The following is a 20,805-nucleotide window of genomic DNA, read 5'->3' as shown; positions in this document are numbered from 1 at the left end:
CGCGGATTTTACGAAATTTTAGCAAAAAGTAAATTGTTCACTCATTGGACAATTAGTAGCAGTCTTCTAACCTGTCGCTCTTTTGTTTCCATTGTCAGTGTAGAAATTTATTAAACGTACATTGATCGGCGTACGCCCAATTTGCCTAAATTTCATAAGATTTTAGCAAAAGTAGATGTCGCTCGTTCCGTTAGAAAAACTATCGGTACGTGTCTTTGAATCTTCTGCCTCCTGTTTCGAGAATGTTTACATTCCGAAAAGAAAGTTCCAAAGCGTATTATATACATATTAATTAATCAATATATATATATATATATATATATATATATGTATTACGTACGTTTACGTATATATGTAATCGATAGTTTAACACTGTAGCGTCAACTTTTGATAAAATTCTCCGGCTGCACCGCGATACCCCCGCGGAATTCAAATATAGCGGAACTTTTCCTTCCAGTCCGCATTCTCTCGGTGAAACTGACACAAGTTGTTCGTACAAAAGTGGGTAACGAACTCTGCCTAATTTGAAGTCGTCCTAAAGATATTGCAACGGTGTGAGAAAGAGGATTCCTTTCTTTCTTTCGTTTTTTTTTTTTCTTTTCTTTAATTCGCAGTATTGCTAGTCTTCCTCTCTTTGATAGAATGTCGATAGATATGTATACGTACGTGTAAATCCTGATCCATCGAGTTCAACTTGGCAAACGGAGCACGACAAATACGATCCGATAAGCTTCGAACATTTGATCGAACCGTCGTTTTGCGAACTTTTTTTGTCAACGACGAAAAACACCTACAACGTGAGCGTGTCTTCTTCCGCTTGCTTCTTCGCGAAAAACAGCAAGTTCATTGTTGCTCGGTAGTTTCTGTCGTTCAGACGTCTCCTCAAGATAAATTATTGCGATCTGTAGGCAAACATTTTCCTCCCGGTGGTTCTTAAAAGCCTTTTCTTTCCACGGTAGAACTTCATTTATATAAACTTGCCGCGGGGAAGGAGCACGGCGCGGTATTTTCGCCGGTTCTTTCCCCTTCATTGGCGAGCTTTCGTACGATAGGAGTTTCAAATAAGCGTCCGTCTCGAACAAATGGCGGCCATACAAACAGAGTTCTACACTCAATTTTTCTCAGTTCAATAGCTAACGATAAGTAACGCGTTTTACCTTGATGGTTTTATCTTGAGCGAGCACCAAACTTCGAAAGTTTAAATACGGCAGTTTTGAAGTCGAAAGCACGACGAACGTCGAGCAACAAAGAGCTCGCTGCACTTGCGAGAACTCTGACTTTGTGTTTTAACGCGTATAGTTAATCAGTTCTTTAAACAGTACGAGGCTACAAATTAACGAAAAGAAAAAAAAAAAAAAAAAAAACGCATGACTAAAACACTATCTACCACTAATCTAAGAGAGAGAACGTAGAAGAAGAAGAAGAATAAGAATAAGAAAGAAAGAGGAAACGACGAAATGTCCGCGCGAAAGGACGAAACAATCCTTTCGAGGAATGAACAAAGTTCGCAGGCTTGCATGGCTAAGAGCTTTTGGTTGCGCTTTCTAGGAGAGAGAAAAAAAAAAAAAAAAAACAAAACAAAGAGGAAAAAAGAACACTGCGTCTCGCTGGACTATGTCTTTAGATTAGGCTTACGCATACTGCTTTCGTTCGGCGCGAAATGAAGTACGTATTCGCACTGCGATCTTCTTAGATCTTCTTAGTCGCTCGTCGCTATCAAGGTCCTAATCGAAAAAATCAACGAGCACCGACAAACGAGTTTCTTTTTCTTTTTTTTCTTTTTTTTCTTTTTTTTCTTTCATTCTTTCACGTGTCGTCGTGAACTCGTCAGATTGGCAAGAAACAAAAAAGAAAAAAACAAAAAAAAAAAAAGAAAAAGAAAAAAAAAGAAAAAAGATAAAAAGATCCTTGCCTATCCCCGTCTATCGAACTCGTTGGGCCCTCGTTCGCGATTCATTGCCCTGAGTATCCTTTGTACATCGTATCTAAACGAGTTTTTTGACTTGCCGGGGACTTGTCCCGGAGGAACGTGCGTACACCATCGCGAAATTCGCTAGAGACCGACCCTAGAACCTCATCGATCGAGGGGCACGTCTTCCATGTTGGCTACATTACCGAAATGCTGGAAGCCGTTTTTAAAGATGCGTCCTCTGCTAGTGCCAGCCTTCGTCTGATCCAACAGCGTCACGTTGTCCTCGAACTCTTTCACCCATCTGGCCGTCTCGTTCGCCCAGTGGAACCTGATAGGCGCCGCGTGATGATACGGCTTCTTTATGCCCGAGTTCCGGCTCTCCACGCCCTCGGTCGAATGGTAAAACGACTTCTCGTAGAAATCTTGGCCGAGGAACGGCTCGAGCTCCGACACGATCTCCATAAACGTCGGACGATCGCTCGGCCGCCATTTGAAGCACTTCTCCATGATCTTTTGAATGTTCTCGGGACAGTTGCGCGGTATGTTCAGGGTCCCTTTGTGCAATACATGGCTGAGCACTTCCTCGTTGGAGAAACCCTGATAAGGAATCTCCGCGAGGGTTAGAATCTCGTAGAGTACAACGCCGAACGACCAGACGTCCGAGTCCGACGTGAACACACCGTCCGACAGGTTCTCCGGTGCCATCCATCTGATCGGGAGGAGGCCTTTCCTCCCGATTTTGTAGTAGTCCGTCTCGTACACGTCCCTGGCCATCCCGAAATCCCCGATCTTGCACACCAGGTCCTTGGACACCATGCAGTTTCGCGCGGCCAAGTCTCGATGAACGTACTTCTTCGACTCCAAGTAGGCCATACCGTCGGCTATCTCGGCCGCCATTCTCATGATCCTGCAAGCATCGGGCACCAGATGGGTGTCGCGAATTCGCCGCAGATAGGTCTTTAAATCTCCGTTCTCCATCAGTTCCATGACGACGAACGGGGGATTCTCGATGGACACCACGCCGATCAATTTGATTATGTGAAAAGTCGAGAAGTTCTTCATTACCGAGGCTTCGTTCAGGAATTCGTTCTTCTCCCTGGGACTGGCCGTCTTCGAGATGGTCTTGATGGCCACCGGCGTGTTCTTGTCGTACACACCTCTGTACACCATCCCGAAATTGCCCAAACCAAGCTCCTCCAAGATCTCCACGCTCTCTCTAGGCACCTCCCACTCGTCGATCACGTATTTGGTCTCTATGTAATCGGGGTTCACGCTGGCGATCAGCCTCTCCTGCTTCTTCTTCTTCTGATAGTATCTCAACGAGGCGAACAGAACGGTCAGTATCACCAACAGAATAACGGCCGTGATCGACGCTATTAACGTGATCGGGGCGGCGTTGCTCAGGCCTATGGAGAAGTACACGACGTTCGAGAAACTGCCATCGCCAGCCAGCGACGTGGACCTCACTCGTAGACTGTACTTTCCAGGACTCAGGTTCTTGATGAAGTAACTGTTCACCGTTGACAATCTGTCTTTCCGGCCGGTTCGCGGGATACACTCGGTGCTCTTCTTCGCGTCTTTCACGTCCAGGTTGGTGTACTCGATCGTGTAGGAGACGGTGATGGCATTCGGGTCCTTCACCGAATCCCAAGATACCTCGACGATGGTGTTGTTGGTCACCTGAACCTTTACGTTTTTCACGTCGTCCGCGCGAACCCGCCTCTTCGTCCTGGCGAACGTGTACTGAATCGACGAGCACAGGTTCGACTTGTTGATCTTGACGCCGCACGCCGCTATGCTGATGATGTAGCGCGTGTAGTGACGAAGATTCTTGATCACGAACTTGTTCCGATCGCTCACGTTGTACGTGAGCGCGTGCTTGTCCATCACGTTCGGCCCTTTGGATTTGAACGTGTCGGTCTCTACCTCTTCTTCTTCCTCCTCCGCCTCCTCTTCTTCCTCGTCCTCCGGTCGAGGTGTGGACAGATTGTTGGTCAGTTCGTAGAACTGATCGTCCACGTTGTTGTTGTACGTATTGTACACGCAGTAGTCCTTCCAACCGGGTGATATGTAGCTGATGGTCGTGTTCTCGTGGCAAAAGATCTCGAACTTCTTCGACGTGACGACATAACCGTTCGCGTTCTTCGAGCAACACGAAAGCCGATTCGCCACTGGCGTCTTCACGGTTACGTCAGGCACCAGTTGGCCAGACTCCAACTCGTTCTCCAGCGTATCGTTGCAGTAATCCCTCGTGAAGATTAAGCTATCGTCTTCGTAGATGACGACGCTGGATACCATGTAGTATCCTATTGGTCCATTTGGGAACAACGGTGGCTCCCATTTGACTAGAATCTCGGTGTCGCTCAGGGGCATAGATACCACGTTCATCGGTGGCGACGGAATGGTGCTCCTCGTCCTGAAGAATATGATCCTCGATTGGCCAACCGGTTCCACGAATTTGCTCGATCTGGCGTTGAGCGTCTTCACGTATACGGCGTACTTGGTGTACGGCTTCAGGCTGCTGATATGCTTCGACACCGTGGTGTTCCATTTCGGAATATCTACGTCAACAATCTGCCAAGTGTTGTTGCCCCCGCAAGCGTTCATCTCGTACGTGATATTCTGATTCTCCGTCTCGATGTAGTTCAACAGATAACTGAGCAATTTCTGCCCCTCCGGTGGCTCGTAACTGTCCCACATTAAATCCGCGTAATCGGGCCCCAGATTTTTCACCGTGATGTTTATGTTCACTATGTCGCAAGCTACCTTCTCGCCGTTCGACTGTGGCTGTATCTCGAGGTCGGTGTAGTTGGTGATGTTCACCATCTGGCTGAACTGTATGATCTTGGACAGGCAGAGTTTCGGGTTGTAATGGAAGAACAGCCGGCCTTTCTCGATCTTGATCTCTTGTCCTGGTGGGAACAGACTCGAGAGGTTGGGATTGTCGAGTACCGACAGGCTGGCGTTATTGGTGTCCAGTTTCTCACCCTTGATCACCTTCAGCTTCTTGAAGAAGTTCAACGAAGTGATTGGGAACGAGTGGCTGATCTTGACGTATTCGGTGATTTCTTCGACCCGGCCGAACGCCTCGCTCAGCTCGTTCATTATGTTGGGATTTCCGTTTCGTATCTGGAACTCCAGCGCGCCTTTCACCACGGTTATACCACGGAAACTCTGCGCGTCGGAGATGTGACGTATCAAAGCGCCGTGGCTGACCTTCCGGCAGCTGTTCACGCAAGCGCGACACGTGGTCGTCTGCAAGTCGAATGAAATATTGTGAATGGAATGTGTTGCTAAAAATAGGGGAAATCTTCATTCATAGCTGTTATTTGTAAAAGAAGAGAGAAAGAGAGAGACAGAGAGACAGAGAGAAAAAAATGTTCGATGTCAGAGTTTCAATCGGTTAAAACTGCGTTAGTACCAGGCAACTGCAGGTCAAAATCGTATCAAAATCAGATCGTTCAATCAAAAGTAGACGAATTCAATTTTGGTTGACCGTTTCAATTTGGTTGACAATGTGCGTCGTTTGAATAACTTAAAGTTCAGTTACATTGCTCGATGCAAGCAAAGTTTAAAGGCCAACGTTGCGTCAACTTTGTTTAAACGGCACAAAGATATATTTCGTGACAGAAAAAATTAATATAAATTTTAATCGGTAGTAGTCCAAGTAAACACCGATTTGATTTAAATTAATTTAATTTATATCTGGCTTTTAACGCGGGACAATGTCTTGGAGATTGAGTTTGTAGATCGGTGCAAGTTGCAATCAGATTAGTATTGATCAAAGTTATAACACACGAACTAAATGGAAAATTAATATCGGCCCGATATCAATCTAATTCAAACCAGAACTCTACAGTAATTCTGATCTCTCATTCTAATTAACATCACCAACAAACCAAATTAATATAATAATCTACGTTAATAACAGTCGCTTAAATTAATATTCTTTTAGATCAACGCAAATTCAAAGACTGACCTAAAATTTTCTACCAAAAAAAATTTTCTATCAACAAAAATTCTACATATGCGACCATCTGCAAGCTGTAGCTGCATAAGAATAATTAACCGCGTAAAAAGAATCTCAAAATAATCTCATAAATCATATCCCGCGTCAGACGTTAAAATGTTATTACATCCGTAGTTTGTTGGTATTTCGACCATCTTTAGTCGTTCTGCAGTTGCCAATTATTACCACCGTCAGTCTCTTCGAGTAGAACGGAGATCCTGTCGTTCTATAATTGCTGATTTAGCATTTTAACACTTGCATGCGTTCTGCGATAATGAACGTTCTCCGTCTCTCTTCCCCCCCCCCCTTCGTCGAGTGTTGAATTAAGTATGAAGCAAGGTATTCAATGTGATCGTCTATCTCTTTCCCCGTTTCTCTCCTCTTTTAATCGCGAATCTTGATGGAACGTCGGTACATTACGTCGGTAATTAACCCTCTATAACCGGAATTCCATTTATTTATGACAGGAAAAGATTACTAATTAATTGAGCTCGTTTGCGGATGTCTTTTCTCCAAAAATAAACGCAAGAATGTATTGTAATATACTGATATATCGCGAGAAATATTAGGTTTGGAATATTTTCAAAAGTCTCATCAGTCTTTTATAGTATATATCGCGCGTAGGCAGGCAACAGGCTTCAGATACGTTGGTAAAGTTTATGTTTAATTTGTTCCTTGGTATTAAATTGTAAAAGATTAATGGATAAAAATTTTCAAATTCTTTCACTAGCAATGAACAGGCTAAATTTCTATATTGAATCGCGTATAAGATTCACACCTCCAATTCTACCCTCGCGTGCAGATGTTCAATCTTGTATCACGATCTCCTCCTCTTTGATTTTATTACGATCATCGTGATCATCAATGTTACGATCGTCCGTTTTGAATTTCAAATTGTTACAACCATATTCAAAGCTATAGACGCTTGCGCATACATTACTTTATCTTCGAAAAAGTGATGCATTGAACGCGTAATCACAATTGGAAATCGATACACTGTCTGTCAGTGGACTTGAAAACGAATATCATTTGCGATATCTGGTGGCATATTTTGTCATCGAAAATAGTATTTTCACTTTCTAAACAAAAAATGTGTCGAACTGACACAAGGAACGACTGAGAGTCAACTACTAGAACTACTACCGATTGAAGCATAAAATTTTCCACCAGAGACATTAACCTCTTGCGCTGGCAACTAGTTCGCGGACCATAACGAGTGACTGAACCGTATACAATAATTCGTCGCTTTCTTTTTCTTTTTCTTTTTCTTTTGAACTCGTCGGTATGATATCATTGGATAGAAAACTATTAGGAAGTAATAAATTTATCATTTGTTTCGCCTGGCTTACATTTAAATATACATAAAACTGAGAAAATGTTGCAATTCGGGACGAAAAATTCTCGACGTGGGTGGCACACGACATTCCAGCGCAAGAGATTAAAGAGATAAAAAAAGATAAAAAAATAGAAAAGTAGTTTGCAGTGACTTATAACTTGCACAAGCCTTCGTTATTTATATATTTTATAAGAATCGTTAGAATCTCTAAAAATGCACCGTTTCGTGTCTACAAAAATTATAAATTGGTCGTTTCGACATCTTGGTAGTTCTAGCGTTAAATAACATATAAAGGTAACACACGAGTTCTCGGCGCATCTCAATATCCAATTCTCACGTAGACTTTCGAACAGACATCTCGTAAACATATCCCGGGCACAAATGAGAGTGAAGCGCGCTCCGAATTGCATCGATATAAAAACGATACGTCGTAGTACAGTACACGGCGAGCTGCATTGAGACGTATCGTCTCAATATCGTCCCGAAGGAATTGAAGGAGGATCGAGTGGTGGTGATCGAGAGGTCAAGGAACTCCGCTGTGGGGGGTTAATCGTATCTAGGATCGAAAGGGGAGGTCGAAAAACAGAAAGCGGAAACATCGTACGTACATTGTTCTCGTCGAGTGCATCCTCGTAGCCGTCGGGGCAATGAGTCACGCAGGATCCATTGAACGGTCTCCACGCCTGATCATCATCAAGAACGGAATATACCCGCCTCAGACGGTTCAATCCTACACATTCATCTTTCGTGACGCAGCGTCTCGAGAGATAGGAGTATCTGTGAAACAGATAGACGGTGTCGCGTTTATGGCAGCTGCAAATAACTCGCCTGGAATCAGCTGGTGGCTCAAGGTCACCGCGAGACAATCAAAAACAGAAAGCACGACGACCGATTTCCGCTCCCCTGTCGAAGAAGCGCGTTTGCTTGACAGTTGGAAGAGAGGAGACTCGAGAGAAACTTCCCGATAACAGATCGGGAGATGCAGCAGATTGCAGTAACCGAAGAAAACAATCTTTGGGGTCGATGTTGTTCTTGGGTAACGCACGACGAGTTGTGATTTCGCGAATTTTTATGTTTTCACAGAAATAATAAAACGAGGAAAAATGGAATTTTGGGGGAGGAAAAAAATTGTTTTACGTAATAAACGTCGTAACCATTAACGTCCTGTGTATTTTTGCACAGTTTAACGAAGAAATCTTCAATTCGGTTTAAATAACCGATATAGATTGGTCGAGAAACAGTTTAATCACTTCGCGATTGCTGTTATATGAGTTTAATTGTTTCGTAGCTAAACAGTGGAATTTTACATACTTGTGGAAAATTTAAAATCGCGAGGACGATAACACAAAATGTGCAAAAATATACAAGTTAACTATAATATTTATAACACCTAGCGGACGAAGTAAATTCTCTTAATCAGATTCTTAGAATTACAATTGAAAAGAAACATGGAACGGTTTAATTAAATTTATAAAAGTAGGAATCTGCATAGAAATTCGCAGTCTAACGCATCTCTCACCGGACAGGCAAATCTACTTCAAATCAATAAATCGGCTACAAGAAGAAGCAATTCTCCAAAAATACAGAAAATGACAAAACTTCTCCAGAGGAGTGTACAAAGTCGCTCGGCAATTTTACATTGGCAAATAAAAATCGACCAATAAAAAGCATTACGCATTACAAAAGGAAATGAATTCACTCTGAGAAATTAATGGCAAGAGTATTTCGAAAGGACGACGACTCGAAGAAAGCTTGCAGATCACTCACAGATGACTAGGGCATGTTTCCACGCACTTCCCCTCGTGTCGATAATGCTTGCATACGTAACATTCGCTTTCCGTTGACCCATGACACTCGCCCAGACACTGATCGTGACACTTTGGCTTCTCTGTTCTCTGACAATATTGCGAAGTCCAGCAGTAACCCTCGGGGCAGTGGGAACATCCTGTAAGAGGGGAATTAGTCGATTAAACTCATGGCTATGTGGTAATTTCGTACGGTTCTCGAGTCAATGTACCTTTAACGTACGAACACGATGTTGAAAGAATCGTACACTCATAATAACTCTTACACTTGCACGTCACATTGTAGAAAGTGCCTGAAACTTAAGTCCGAACCACACTCATGCTTCGCTCTTGATTCGATCAAATTGTTCGCTCTACTTTTACTGGTTTAGATAATAATATTTATTATTTATACATCACAAGTAGACTGCGAATTTTTCTGCATTTACGGTGTAGAATGTACATTGCATGGAATATCTAAACTATAATATTTTCTACGAGTTCTATCTAGTACTTTCTAGCAAGTGATCTAGATAGTTACGATTTTTTTCTATTTTTTAATTACATCCTCGAAAATATGAATTCGAAGCAGAAAGTTTTTAATACTCGTGTTGTTCGCAAATTTTGTAAATTTAAAAAAATGAATTACTAGTATCATTGCGCGCACGTTAAAAGATCAGGCGATACATATTCATACCGTTTTACAATTGAAAATTCAGTCTTCGAAAAATCTTTGAGACTATCGGTATCAGGTATCTTAATGTGGTGGATTTCTTTATTTTTAGATAAAATAGTGAAAAAGGCAGATTAGCGAAAGCGATAGTAATTGTAAAGAGTTTAAATCAGTAGGGATGTGGTGGCTTCGAGAGCCATGGACAAATTGACAGTGTAGATCGGGCTTAAATGTACTTGAAGTCTGGTCATGAGTTCAATTGCTACAGTTTGTCCATTAAGCACTTATACGATTCGAAAAGTATTACTTTAATCTACGACAATTAAGAAAAGAACGTTCATTACAATGAGTGGACTTTGACTTTGGGAGTTTGAATTTTTTTAAACATTTTCTGTAAATTAAACATAATTGAAGGTGAAAATATTTGAAGCTTGTACATTTGCGAGATTGACTGTATGTGTTCTAACTAGAACCATTGATTTTTAAATTCCAAAATTTCATTCCAAAAAATCCCACTTATTTGAGTCAATAGTCGATTGAGTGAACTCTTGCTGATTGAATCTCCTTGCTTGAACCTAAACCTCCTATTATATAAAATCACTAATTGAGGGAGAATCAATGGATCGACCCAACAAGTTTGTACAATTGGAGTCTACTGATTCTTCTCTCTGTTGGTAATTTTTTTCCTGCTGCCCACTGATGCTTCCCTCTAGCAGTGATTTTCCGTTCAGATAATAGAAATTCACGTTCAAATAATAACCAGATTCAATAAGCAAGAATTTGTCTAATTAGGCACTGATCAAAATTTAACTTATAGATTTCTTTTTTAATTTAATTTATAAACAAAGTTCTACTATAATAAGAGCCCTCTCTCTACCAGTGTTTTTTCGTCCATATAGTAGGAATTCACGTTCAAATAATAACAGCATTCAACAAGCAAGAATTTATCTAATTAGACACTGATTAAAATTTAACTCATGGAGTTCATATTAACAAAGTTCTACTATAACAGGAGCCCTCTCTCTACCAGTGTTTTTTCATTCGTATAATAGAAATTTATGTTCAAATAATAATTTCAACAAACAAGAATTTGTCTAATTAGGCACTGATTAAAACTCCATAATAGAAGCCCTCTGCCAGTAACTTTTCGTCCATACAACAGGGGATTCACGTTCAAAGAAGTAAATAACTGGATTGAATCAGCAAGGGTTTCGTCTAGTCAAGTATCGATTAAAATTTATTTCACGTAAATGGAGTTCATGTAAACGGGTATTGTATATATTCATAAGGGGGGACATATTTCAGCGGTCCGCAACATCAAACGAAATTCCTCACCGGCGAAACAAGTATCAATCAATCGATAAATCAATAAATACCGGGACAAGACGCCTCCTCCCCGTTATCTCTGATCACAATCTCCCCCGCGGAGACGATGAAGTCCCAGTTGAGGGTGGTGGTGTAACACAACGCCGGGTTCTTCTCGATCCGTACGCTGCCCCGCGAGATCTCCGTGAGTTTCTTCAGGCCGATCTACAAGAAAGAATTCCGTCGATTCAGCACCCGATAAAGTTAACTGGCAGCCAGAGGTCGAACGTCTGGTTAATTCGATTGACTAATTAACGTCACTTGACCCGTCAGATCAACTGGCTACGTCCAGAAAACAAATTGAAGGGAGGCCTGCCTTCCTCCACCCCTCCTTCCCTCCCCCTCCCCCCTCCGTACACCCCTCTTTCTCTCTTTCTCTCTGTCGCGAACGTGGGAATTTCTGCGAGTACATCGATCCCATTCGTTTCTCTCGTATCGATTGTCTAACCGGTTCCATTACCAGATAATTGCCAATAATATCGTCGGCAGAATTTGAAGTTCGGCTAACTGATAAATTCTGCCTGAACGTAAGCAATTAATTATACAGAAAAACACGGGCGCGCCGGTGGCCTGATCTGCATTTGCGAGTCTCGCCGATCCTTCCCGCTGTGTTTACTTTACTTGAATAAAATCGCCGGAATTGCATTTTCGTTCTGGCCGATGGAAATTTCACTTCCGTTGGCTAAACAGCGGCTGGGAATACAATTATTTATAGAAAAGCCCCGCGAAGCCCGAACCTCTATCATCTGAATATTGTAACGATCAATCGCTCCGATATTCGAACGTTCTACGGTACGAAATAAAGTATTCAAGTTTGCATGGCTGCACGTTTCTCTCGTAACTGCGAGAAAGGACTTGTTAAAATATGAGATATATACGCGATTTTACTGAAAGCGGATGATACTAACGAAGATGACGACTTTTCGTGTGTTAGGTTTTACACGTATTTACTATAAATAAAATGTACGTTTCACAATTGCAAAAATAATTCACGTTGAAACGTGATGCAAAATTTTAAAAAAACTCTCAAAAGAAGATGGTGAAAAATAAGAAAGAACTGAGAGAAAATAATATCTGATTCTATAATAAATCAGTGCCAGCAGTAGAGAAAAATGCAGTATTTTTAAATATCGAGCTAAGTCGATAATTTTTTTCATCCTCATTTGCATACAATATCTCTCGAAATAATTTGCATCCAATGTAACATCAGAAAAGTAGTTCCATTCTCTGGAAGTCCCACTAACAGAATACTTTTGTTTCTTTCCGTTCGTTCAGATAGGAGACTATGTATAGATATTACAAAAATAATACTAATATACAAGAATATATTATAGAGGTATAATAATCTTTTCGGGCAACAAGATATATCGAATAGTAGAACATTTAAATATTCGAGTGCCAGAGTACAATGGAGATTGTAACATGATATTAATATCAGGATTCTACAATAATAGCTCCTCTCAATCTTGAGGTAGCTACTGAAATCTATTGAAGCACGTTTACTCTTCTCCCAATAATTTATCTATCGCCCTCGAATAAGGAGAATATCAATCGGTCGCGAGAGCAAAGAATAAAGAACGAGCCGCGAAAAAATGATATTTCTCTGTGTAAATATTTGCCGGCTGGGAATATTGATTTATTTTCAGAAACAACACGCGAATCGTTAGCACCGTCTCGTTTTTCAAGACTGAAAACCGAACTCTCCCTTTCTCTCGCCCATCGCTGGGCAATATTTGCTTCGCAAACAAAAGCTTTTATTCGATCGTCACTCGTTTACCTCTTTTTCACCGCAGTTACCAAAAAACGAAAAAAAAAAAAAAAAAAAAAAAAAAAAAAAAGAATCCTGCAACGGCCAGAATATTATAAATCGCGTATACGCCGGGCGAGATTAAAAATTAACCGGACTTTATGGAATATCTCGGCGCCGGTGTCCGACAACCGTTCAGCACTTTTAATACCGAACAACCGATATATCGTCGTTGACTTGTGAAAAAATACCTAGGATACACGTTATATTGTGCGTGAATCGATATGCTTGGAAATAACAAGTCTTCATTTGCTGTGCAAGCTGCGCGTCATAAGATTATTATTTCTCTTTTGAAATATAACGAGACATTTTATCCTTATTTCCGAACATATGGGAGAGAGAAATTTCCTCCAAGAAAAGAATTTCACGGTTATAAGGAAGGGAATCGCATTATACTTATTACTCGATTGGAATACGTATGTGCACGCTGAAGGAAAAACGATGAAGTACCAACATTCTAAATCGCGAGAGATTAGTTTATTTCATTTTTTTACTTGGAGTGTAAAAGAATACATTTCACGGATGAGACTAATATCCCGATGTACGATGAAGAGTGTAAATTATTAAATAATTTATATATATATATATATATAATTAAATAATAAGCGTCCAAACATGTTTCTCTCTCAATTTTCTAATTATCGTTTAAAATTGAATTTCCATCATTTCTTTTTTCGTAAACTTTGTCGAAACTACGTTAATTTCGACTCGGTACGTTCCGGTTAGAATTATTTTTCTCGTTGGCATCAAAATGTTACGTTAACCGCTGTACTTGTTACGATCATCTCAGTCTTAGTGCCAGAAGTAATTTAATGCGATTCGTTGTGATTCGATTCCTCGTTTCTTCGATTAGATTAAGAACAAGTTTTTTGTCGAATCTACCTTTAATCCCGCGTGACCTTTTCTTACGTGAAATCAAAGCTCGAGAGAGAGGGAGGAGAGAGAGGCAACAATTCCGCGCAACGTAGAAGAAATTCAAGCTGAATCACGGTTGGAGAAAATGAATTTTAAAAAGCATTCGAAGCATGGAATCGATGCACATCAACTCGCAGGAGAGTGGAAACTAAAGAGTAGCCAGAAAGTTGCCCGCGTTTTATCCCACGATCTTGGAACTGGATTTGCTATCAAGATAGCTTACGATGAGACTTGAGAATTTGAGCCGCAGCTACGTTACTTGGCACCGAAATTCAATCCTAAAATTGAAAGGCCAAGCAGACAAGAGACGCCTCAATTTTCAGTCAATCTTTAGGTTGATAATTAATTAAACTTTCGTAATTAGTTCGTGCCAGAGTAATCAACAATAAAATGACCAGTTTGATTCGAAAGGTTCGCGAGGGTTGAATCTATCACGAGGTTCAACGATATTACGATATGTTAAATAAACACATCGATAGACGTGTATGTTTTTTAACCTCTTGCGCTGGAATGGCCCAATTTGTCTCAAATTGCGACATTTTCTCAGTTTTGAGTATACAAAATATAACCTACAAATAAATAATAAATTTATTGCTTCTTAGTCATTTCTTCATCCAGCTACGAAGTCAAAAAGAAAGCGACGAATTATTGTATACGGTTTGGTCACTCGTTATGGTCCGCGCAACCAGTCGCCAGCGCAAGGGGTCAAAGACGAATGCATTCTTGATTTTCTCATATGTTTTTGAACGTTTGGTAATTTCAAAAGATCTCCCTCCCCCCCCCCCCAAAAGAAAAAGAATTGATAAAATTTTCAGCGACCCAATCCGAGTCCCGTTAATGCTCACCTCTTGTAGATTCTGCATCTCGTACACCATGAACGCGTAATCAGTCAACAAGATGTTTCCTCGGATCACCTCGAGGTTCGGGAACAGGTTGCTGAGGCTCTTCAATCCGTTCACGCGATAAAGAAGTATATATCCAGTGATCTCGCGAAGTTTCGGGAAGCTAATCGGTTGGAAGTCCCTCTCGGAGTTATTCTCGATAAGGACGATCTGCAGGAAGCCCTCGATCACGCGGCAATCCTTCAGAATTCCAAAAGCGGACGCGCTATTCCGGATGTCGATGCTCTGGCAAATCCCGTCGCCGATCATCACGTTCTTGTTGACGACACGTCGCCGACCCTTCTCGCGGACCACCGTCTCGGTTGCTTTCGTGCTCGATTTGGGGAGATTCGGCATCTGGCCTGGTTGTTCGGTCAGTTTCGTGTTGGCTTCCGTCGACCTGTTATCATTCGGGGGAACAAATTAGCCTCGAGATTGCTCGTGAGAAAGAGTCCGTGATCGAGATTCGTTTGAACGTTTAAAACGAAGGTTTCATGAGCGTTTGGATTGGTCGAAGAAGATTCACGTTCTTTCTTTTTTTTTTTTTTCTATCGTACGTGAGCGCTTACCGCGTTTGGCGAAATCCGTGAATCAGAATGTGTGCTACTTACTCGTTAATTTCTAAATTCGTTTGCGAATGCGTGCATCTACACGCAGGATATCTACATATCTATTGTAGGACAAAGTTTCTTAACGCGAGTTATATAATTCTTAAATATTGCAGCAATGCTGTCTTGATCCGCAACTAATCTTGCAATAGTCATGTTGCTCGCACGGTTGCCGCTGAAATCAATCAAGCGTTTGACGTAGACACGTATTTGAAAGTGAAACACATGTTGCAGAAAGTTTTCGAATCGAATCGCGAATAGCGAACAATTCTTCCGAAGGGTGTAATAATTTTCGTAAAATCGAGAACGAAATTAATCCTCTACTTTATTCTCGATGCATTATCACGACTCGTTACTACAAAAACTCTAATTATTTCGCTATTATTTATTTTTGTCGTGTTATAGTGAAAACAAATGTTAGACATATAGCACCCAATGTCAAATAAAAAAAAAAAAATAAATACTGTTTCAAATTAATATATCGCCACGTCATCCTTTCGCGCGAATTGCCACAATCTCTCGAATACCCGTGTCATTTAAACGAAAATAATGCTTATCCTTTAGATAAAGGTTCAGCAAGTACATCCGCTCCCTCTGGCATTCTATCCGTCGACATATATAATAAGCTCAAATGAAACGAAATCTCTCTTATAAAATGAAACTTAATATCTATATATGCTTCGTAAAATGAAACCTAAATTCTATATGCGTGGATGTACGGTCGCGTTTTTTTCGATAACAATTGCGCTGCTTTGTTCCCGTTGCAGACTGCAACATTAGTAAGGCTACTTAAGCCTAATTGCTAATATGCGCGACGCATGCTCCGGTCGAAGAGAGAGCGACTTGTTTGACTATGTAATCTCCAGCTGATTGGAACCATTTGACAGAGTAAAGATGTATGATCGTCTGTCTAACGTACACCTTTTCCCCAATCAGTATCTCGGTATCTGCTTTTGTGAAAATAATCCCATGATCGCATGTTCTTTCAACAGATCTCGATATCTTTCAGCTGAATCTGTCCGTTACGATTGTTGCATTGAATTAGAACGCTTACTGCACGAGCGATATCAGAGCCTAGGGATTAGGGATTAGTTCTCAATTAGGCCTCCTCTGGTTCTCCATACCGTCACCTTTCTCAAATCCTACTTTATCGATGTGCATACTGGATGACAACCGTTCATTTTGAAATTTTTTAAAATATATTTTTTTCGTCCCATATTTAGAATATATTACATATAATTATATAAATATATATACTATATATTATACATAATTATATAATTATATTCTAAATAGTCCGTCCACATGTGTCCCTTACGCATTTTATTTAATATTAATAACCTAGTTTTGCTAGGATTTTATCTTTTATATCAAAATCTTTGGCTAATTCAGTCTTTACATTTCTACTCCCACTCATGGTCATTTGATACTATTATAATATCATCTACGTATATTGTGATAAACAGTCCATTATCTCTTTGGTAACTATGTAATACATAGGGTTTAAACCATACTGTAGGTTTAAATCGCAAGATCTTCAATACTTTTTTTTTTTTAATAAAAGAATTTTGTATCTTTGTTCTTCCAAAAGACCGCTACTGCGGCAATTTGTTGCAAGCAAGCCACGTTGGGCCTAATTCACACAGAGTCACTTCACGCCGCATGGTAGCGAGCGAAGCGCATGCTTCATCTACCACACTGATTTTATTAGAAAACTATCGCCTCAAAAAGGAACGTGAGGTGTGAAATATAATAGCTTTACATTCAATACTTTTTTTCATCTTGCTTTAGAAGTAGATTATAGTATATTTCACGGAATATCTGCCTCTTAGTACATCGCATTTTATTGTTAACGATTTTACACGCTATGTAAATATCGATTTCCATTTGTCAAGCCAGCCTTTGAATTTTTCGTGCATTCATCTCGGAATCGTGGTCATTCGAAGTCAGAAAGTTTCGCTTTTCGAAGGACTGTTACATTTTTTATAACTGTTCCATCACATCTGCCATAAATAATCGCGCGTCTGCGAAAGTCCGAGACTTGCCGCATTAAAATTTTAAAATCTTTTTAAACATTCCCTTTTCCAACTGTATCGATTCCTTTTATCTTCCATTTTTTCTCCCCCATTACCACTTTACCGTTTTTATAAAAAAATATTACCGTGCCGTCTCTTACGATCGATTTACTAGATTTACCATGAGATTAGAAACGTACAGAGTAATTCTACATTTTCGATATCATTATTCAAACTAGTTTGGATGACATCAGCGGACATGTGACATACGACTCGCCAAGTTTAACTTCCTGCGATTAGATGATGGGTATAATTCAACAAGTTTCTCCTTATCCTTGCACAAGTGTGTGGCGCAGCCATTAAGCACCAATTGTCATGTACTGGGTCCATGTGTCATTGGTCTCTCCGCAAGATTCGCATAAACATGTCTTGCACGTGATCTATTAGCTACAAGATCTACGATCTCTTCTCTAGGGGGTTTTGTGCTCCGACTTGTCACAATTGAGAACATTTTATCGATAATCTTTTAGTATTTATACATTTATACTGAGACTTACAAGTCTCTCGTCTTCTTTCATTCTTTTGCTTCTTCATCCTTGCTCGTTCAATCGCCGCGTTGCGTCTAGCGAAATTCTCACACGTATCGCGTAGGTATCACCACCTAGCATTGCATTTAGCGAATCTTTACAAATTGTCACGTCCATTTCGCCTAATTTATCTACGACTACCATAAAATATTCACGTGCCCCGTGAATATCTGCTCCATTCGCCACGTGAATAGCTAGTGAGCCTCTTCTTAAGCAACGCGGCTTTTCTCGACGCACACGTATATACCTCGCAGCCTCTCCCATAGTTCATGTAGCGGTTTTGCATCGTTTGATTTATTTTAACTCGCTGGAGCCTCACACATGGACGGTACCTACATCCGACATCGCCTTTCGATCAGCGACTTCTAATGACTTGTTGCTTTCATCGTGGTTGCAAACTATGGGTTTAAGTCTTCCTGCATGTTCCCAACGTTTTTAGTGGCTGTACGATCCGTCTATCATAATTATGCTTCGTTGACAATTCCCACACGAAATTCTGAGATTCGCGCTCATCGTGCGCACACGTTGCGACTTCACGCTCGTTGCACTTTTACAATATTAGCCTTTAATCACAAAATTGTCAACGAAATTGTCATGTCATTTAAAATTTTGTTTTTACACGAACGATATCTAGACCCGTAATCTGTTAGAGTTGGGCAGTGTAAAATAAAGAACAGTGTCTCGAGTCAATGTATTAGCCGGACGCAGAAGAAGAATGATTAACCTCTTGCGCTGGAATGATCTTTCATCCCAAAATTGCAACATTTTCTCAGTTTTAAGTATATTTAAATATAACCTACAAATAATAAATTTATTTCTTCTTGGTAATTTCTATCCAGCTACGAGGTCAAAAAGAAAGCGACGAATTATTTATAGTATACGGTTTGTTGGTCACTCGTTAAGGTCCGCGAGCCAGTTGCCAGCGCAAGGGTTTAAGGGAGTCTTTCAATAAAAAAAAAAAAAAAAATACAGAATAATAACATTTCTCCCATTCGAGGTTCTCGAGATAATCGAGCGTGAATATCCGCTACGTGTGCATGTAATTACGGCCAAAATACGGTTTCCCGGTGGCGAAGTATAGCGTTACTCGGTGCCTCGATCCGCGATCTTCTTGCAAATATGATTCGAGGAAACGGTTTGCCGGTTAATCGGAGGGCAAATTCCGTATGAACGGGATCTTTACTGTACCTGAAAACATCGATGGCCCTGTTGCTCCTGTAAGAGACGATCCGCTCGTAGAACGGATCGTCCGAGTCCAGGTCCGTCTCGTGATTCTCGAGCATAGTCTCCTCGTTGCTCCTGTCCGTGTAATCAGCCTCGTATCTCCTCCTAATCTCGTCGTTATCATCACCGATACTCGTCCTGGACGAAATTCCATTTGACTGGCAACAAGCCAGCGACATTGCGGCGCAAAGGAACACGACGATCATCAGCAAGCACCTCATCTCCATCTTCTTGCCTCAGCAGTGACTGTACTATCGTCAAGCTGATCGTCAAACCTTCCCAAATTACCCCACCCTTTATCGTCCCCACCCTCGCAAGATTGATCAATCGTCGGGCAAAGACGACTCTCTCTCTCTTTCTCTCTCTCTCTCTCTCTGTCTCTCTTTCTTTCTCTCAGTTCGTGAAGAGAGATTCTAAATGGATCTTAGTCGGTGATCAACTTCGAACAAGATCGAACCGACGGTGTGGTTTTGGTCCTTCTTCCGGGTCCGAGGAAACTATACAGGCGATCGTTGAAATCGCACGACGAACTTCCTCGTGTCCTTCTGCCGAGAATCGTGATCGTCAGATTACGAGCTAGGTAAAATGGACTATCTCTTTGACCATCGAACTGGGATCATCCGCGGGATCTCACGTGTCTCGAGTGAAATTTAATTACGACAGTTGCAAATTTACGATAGTGTGTAATTTGATCGACAGCAAACTATTAGCTGGTGCAAATAGATCTTCCATCGAAAGATTGGTATTTTCGTCACAGTCCACGAATATTTCTCGTATTATAAGAAAATATTATTATTCTTACAATATAAATATATTTATAATTTATTTCTTATAACATTAATATCATTTTTCTTATAATACAATAACATTTTTTAATTTTCTATGTAATATCCTACTACAACTAATTGCGATCGAATGTTTTGCTATATTTATCCGAATTTGTGTTTAAAAAAATAGCTGACACTTTGTAAAATTTATAAAATACTTTTTGAATGTGACGAAAAACACGTGTTTCAACATCGAACCGGCATACTTGAAATCACCGCCTTTGCAACATTAATTTTCAGTCACCTTCAATTATTGATTATATAATACGATAATAATATATATTATTTATACTGTATATTAATATACAGTATAACACACTAACTGAATTTAATGACTCAATCTTTCGTTTACACTATTTTATCCATCGCGGGTGTACAATTAAATTAGAAAATTGCATTCGAGTTATTAGTTTATAAATTTGCAGTAATCCAGAACCGTTCGAATACCATCGCACGCCTACGTACCCCCGAGAATTGCAAACGATCCTAATTCAATGGTCAGTGATCCCAATTCAATGATAATTTCGATCTTTTACCTTGTGCGAACGATCAACCAGCACGATGAATCGTGGTCACAGCTGCTATCTGATATTTTAACGACTGCTCAACGACCTCGTTCGTGAATCCTCCGGTTTCATGCTCCCTTCCTGATTGCTTGCAAGCGGCGGTCCTTGATCTTCGAACCGTGCAGGTTGATCTTAGGGCCGCGATCCTTGATCTTCGAACCTCTCACGGGGGCTAATCTTCTTCCGAGCCACTCCCTCCGAGCGTGAATTAGGGAAAATGAATTTTTTAAGGAAGAAGGTCGACTCGGATTGTTTATTTTCTTTTTTCTGTTCTTTTCTTTTCTTTTTTTTTTTTT

The 20,805-nt window shown here is 40.6% G+C and overlaps 1 protein-coding gene across 3 annotated transcripts; it reads right to left on the bottom strand.

The window, feature by feature from the left end:
* Positions 1-584: 584 nt before the first annotated feature.
* On the bottom strand, positions 585-20,799 carry LOC122529705 (insulin receptor-like). Of its 3 annotated transcripts, none has more exons than XM_043656085.1 (8): positions 20,480-20,799; positions 19,081-19,661; positions 14,647-15,082; positions 11,091-11,244; positions 9,275-9,361; positions 9,025-9,202; positions 7,866-8,034; positions 585-5,167 (listed from the first exon to the last, which is right to left on the bottom strand). In XM_043656085.1, exons 2-8 carry the CDS (start codon positions 19,341-19,343, stop codon positions 2,075-2,077), a joined length of 4,380 nt encoding a protein of 1,459 aa, XP_043512020.1. In that variant the 5' UTR covers positions 19,344-19,661; positions 20,480-20,799; the 3' UTR covers positions 585-2,074. The 3 variants fall into 3 exon arrangements, with proteins under 3 accessions (XP_043512020.1, XP_043512021.1, XP_043512022.1); XM_043656086.1 differs by having other exon boundaries at positions 19,081-19,658; XM_043656087.1 differs by lacking the exon at positions 9,275-9,361.
* Between the last annotated feature and the right edge of the window lie 6 nt (positions 20,800-20,805).

This window comes from Frieseomelitta varia, unplaced genomic scaffold (assembly GCF_011392965.1).
Source record: "Frieseomelitta varia isolate USP_RPSP 00005682 unplaced genomic scaffold, Fvar_1.2 scaffold_303, whole genome shotgun sequence".
Classification (NCBI taxonomy): Eukaryota; Metazoa; Arthropoda; class Insecta; order Hymenoptera; family Apidae; genus Frieseomelitta; species Frieseomelitta varia.
This window is presented reverse-complemented; position numbering and strand designations above follow the sequence as displayed.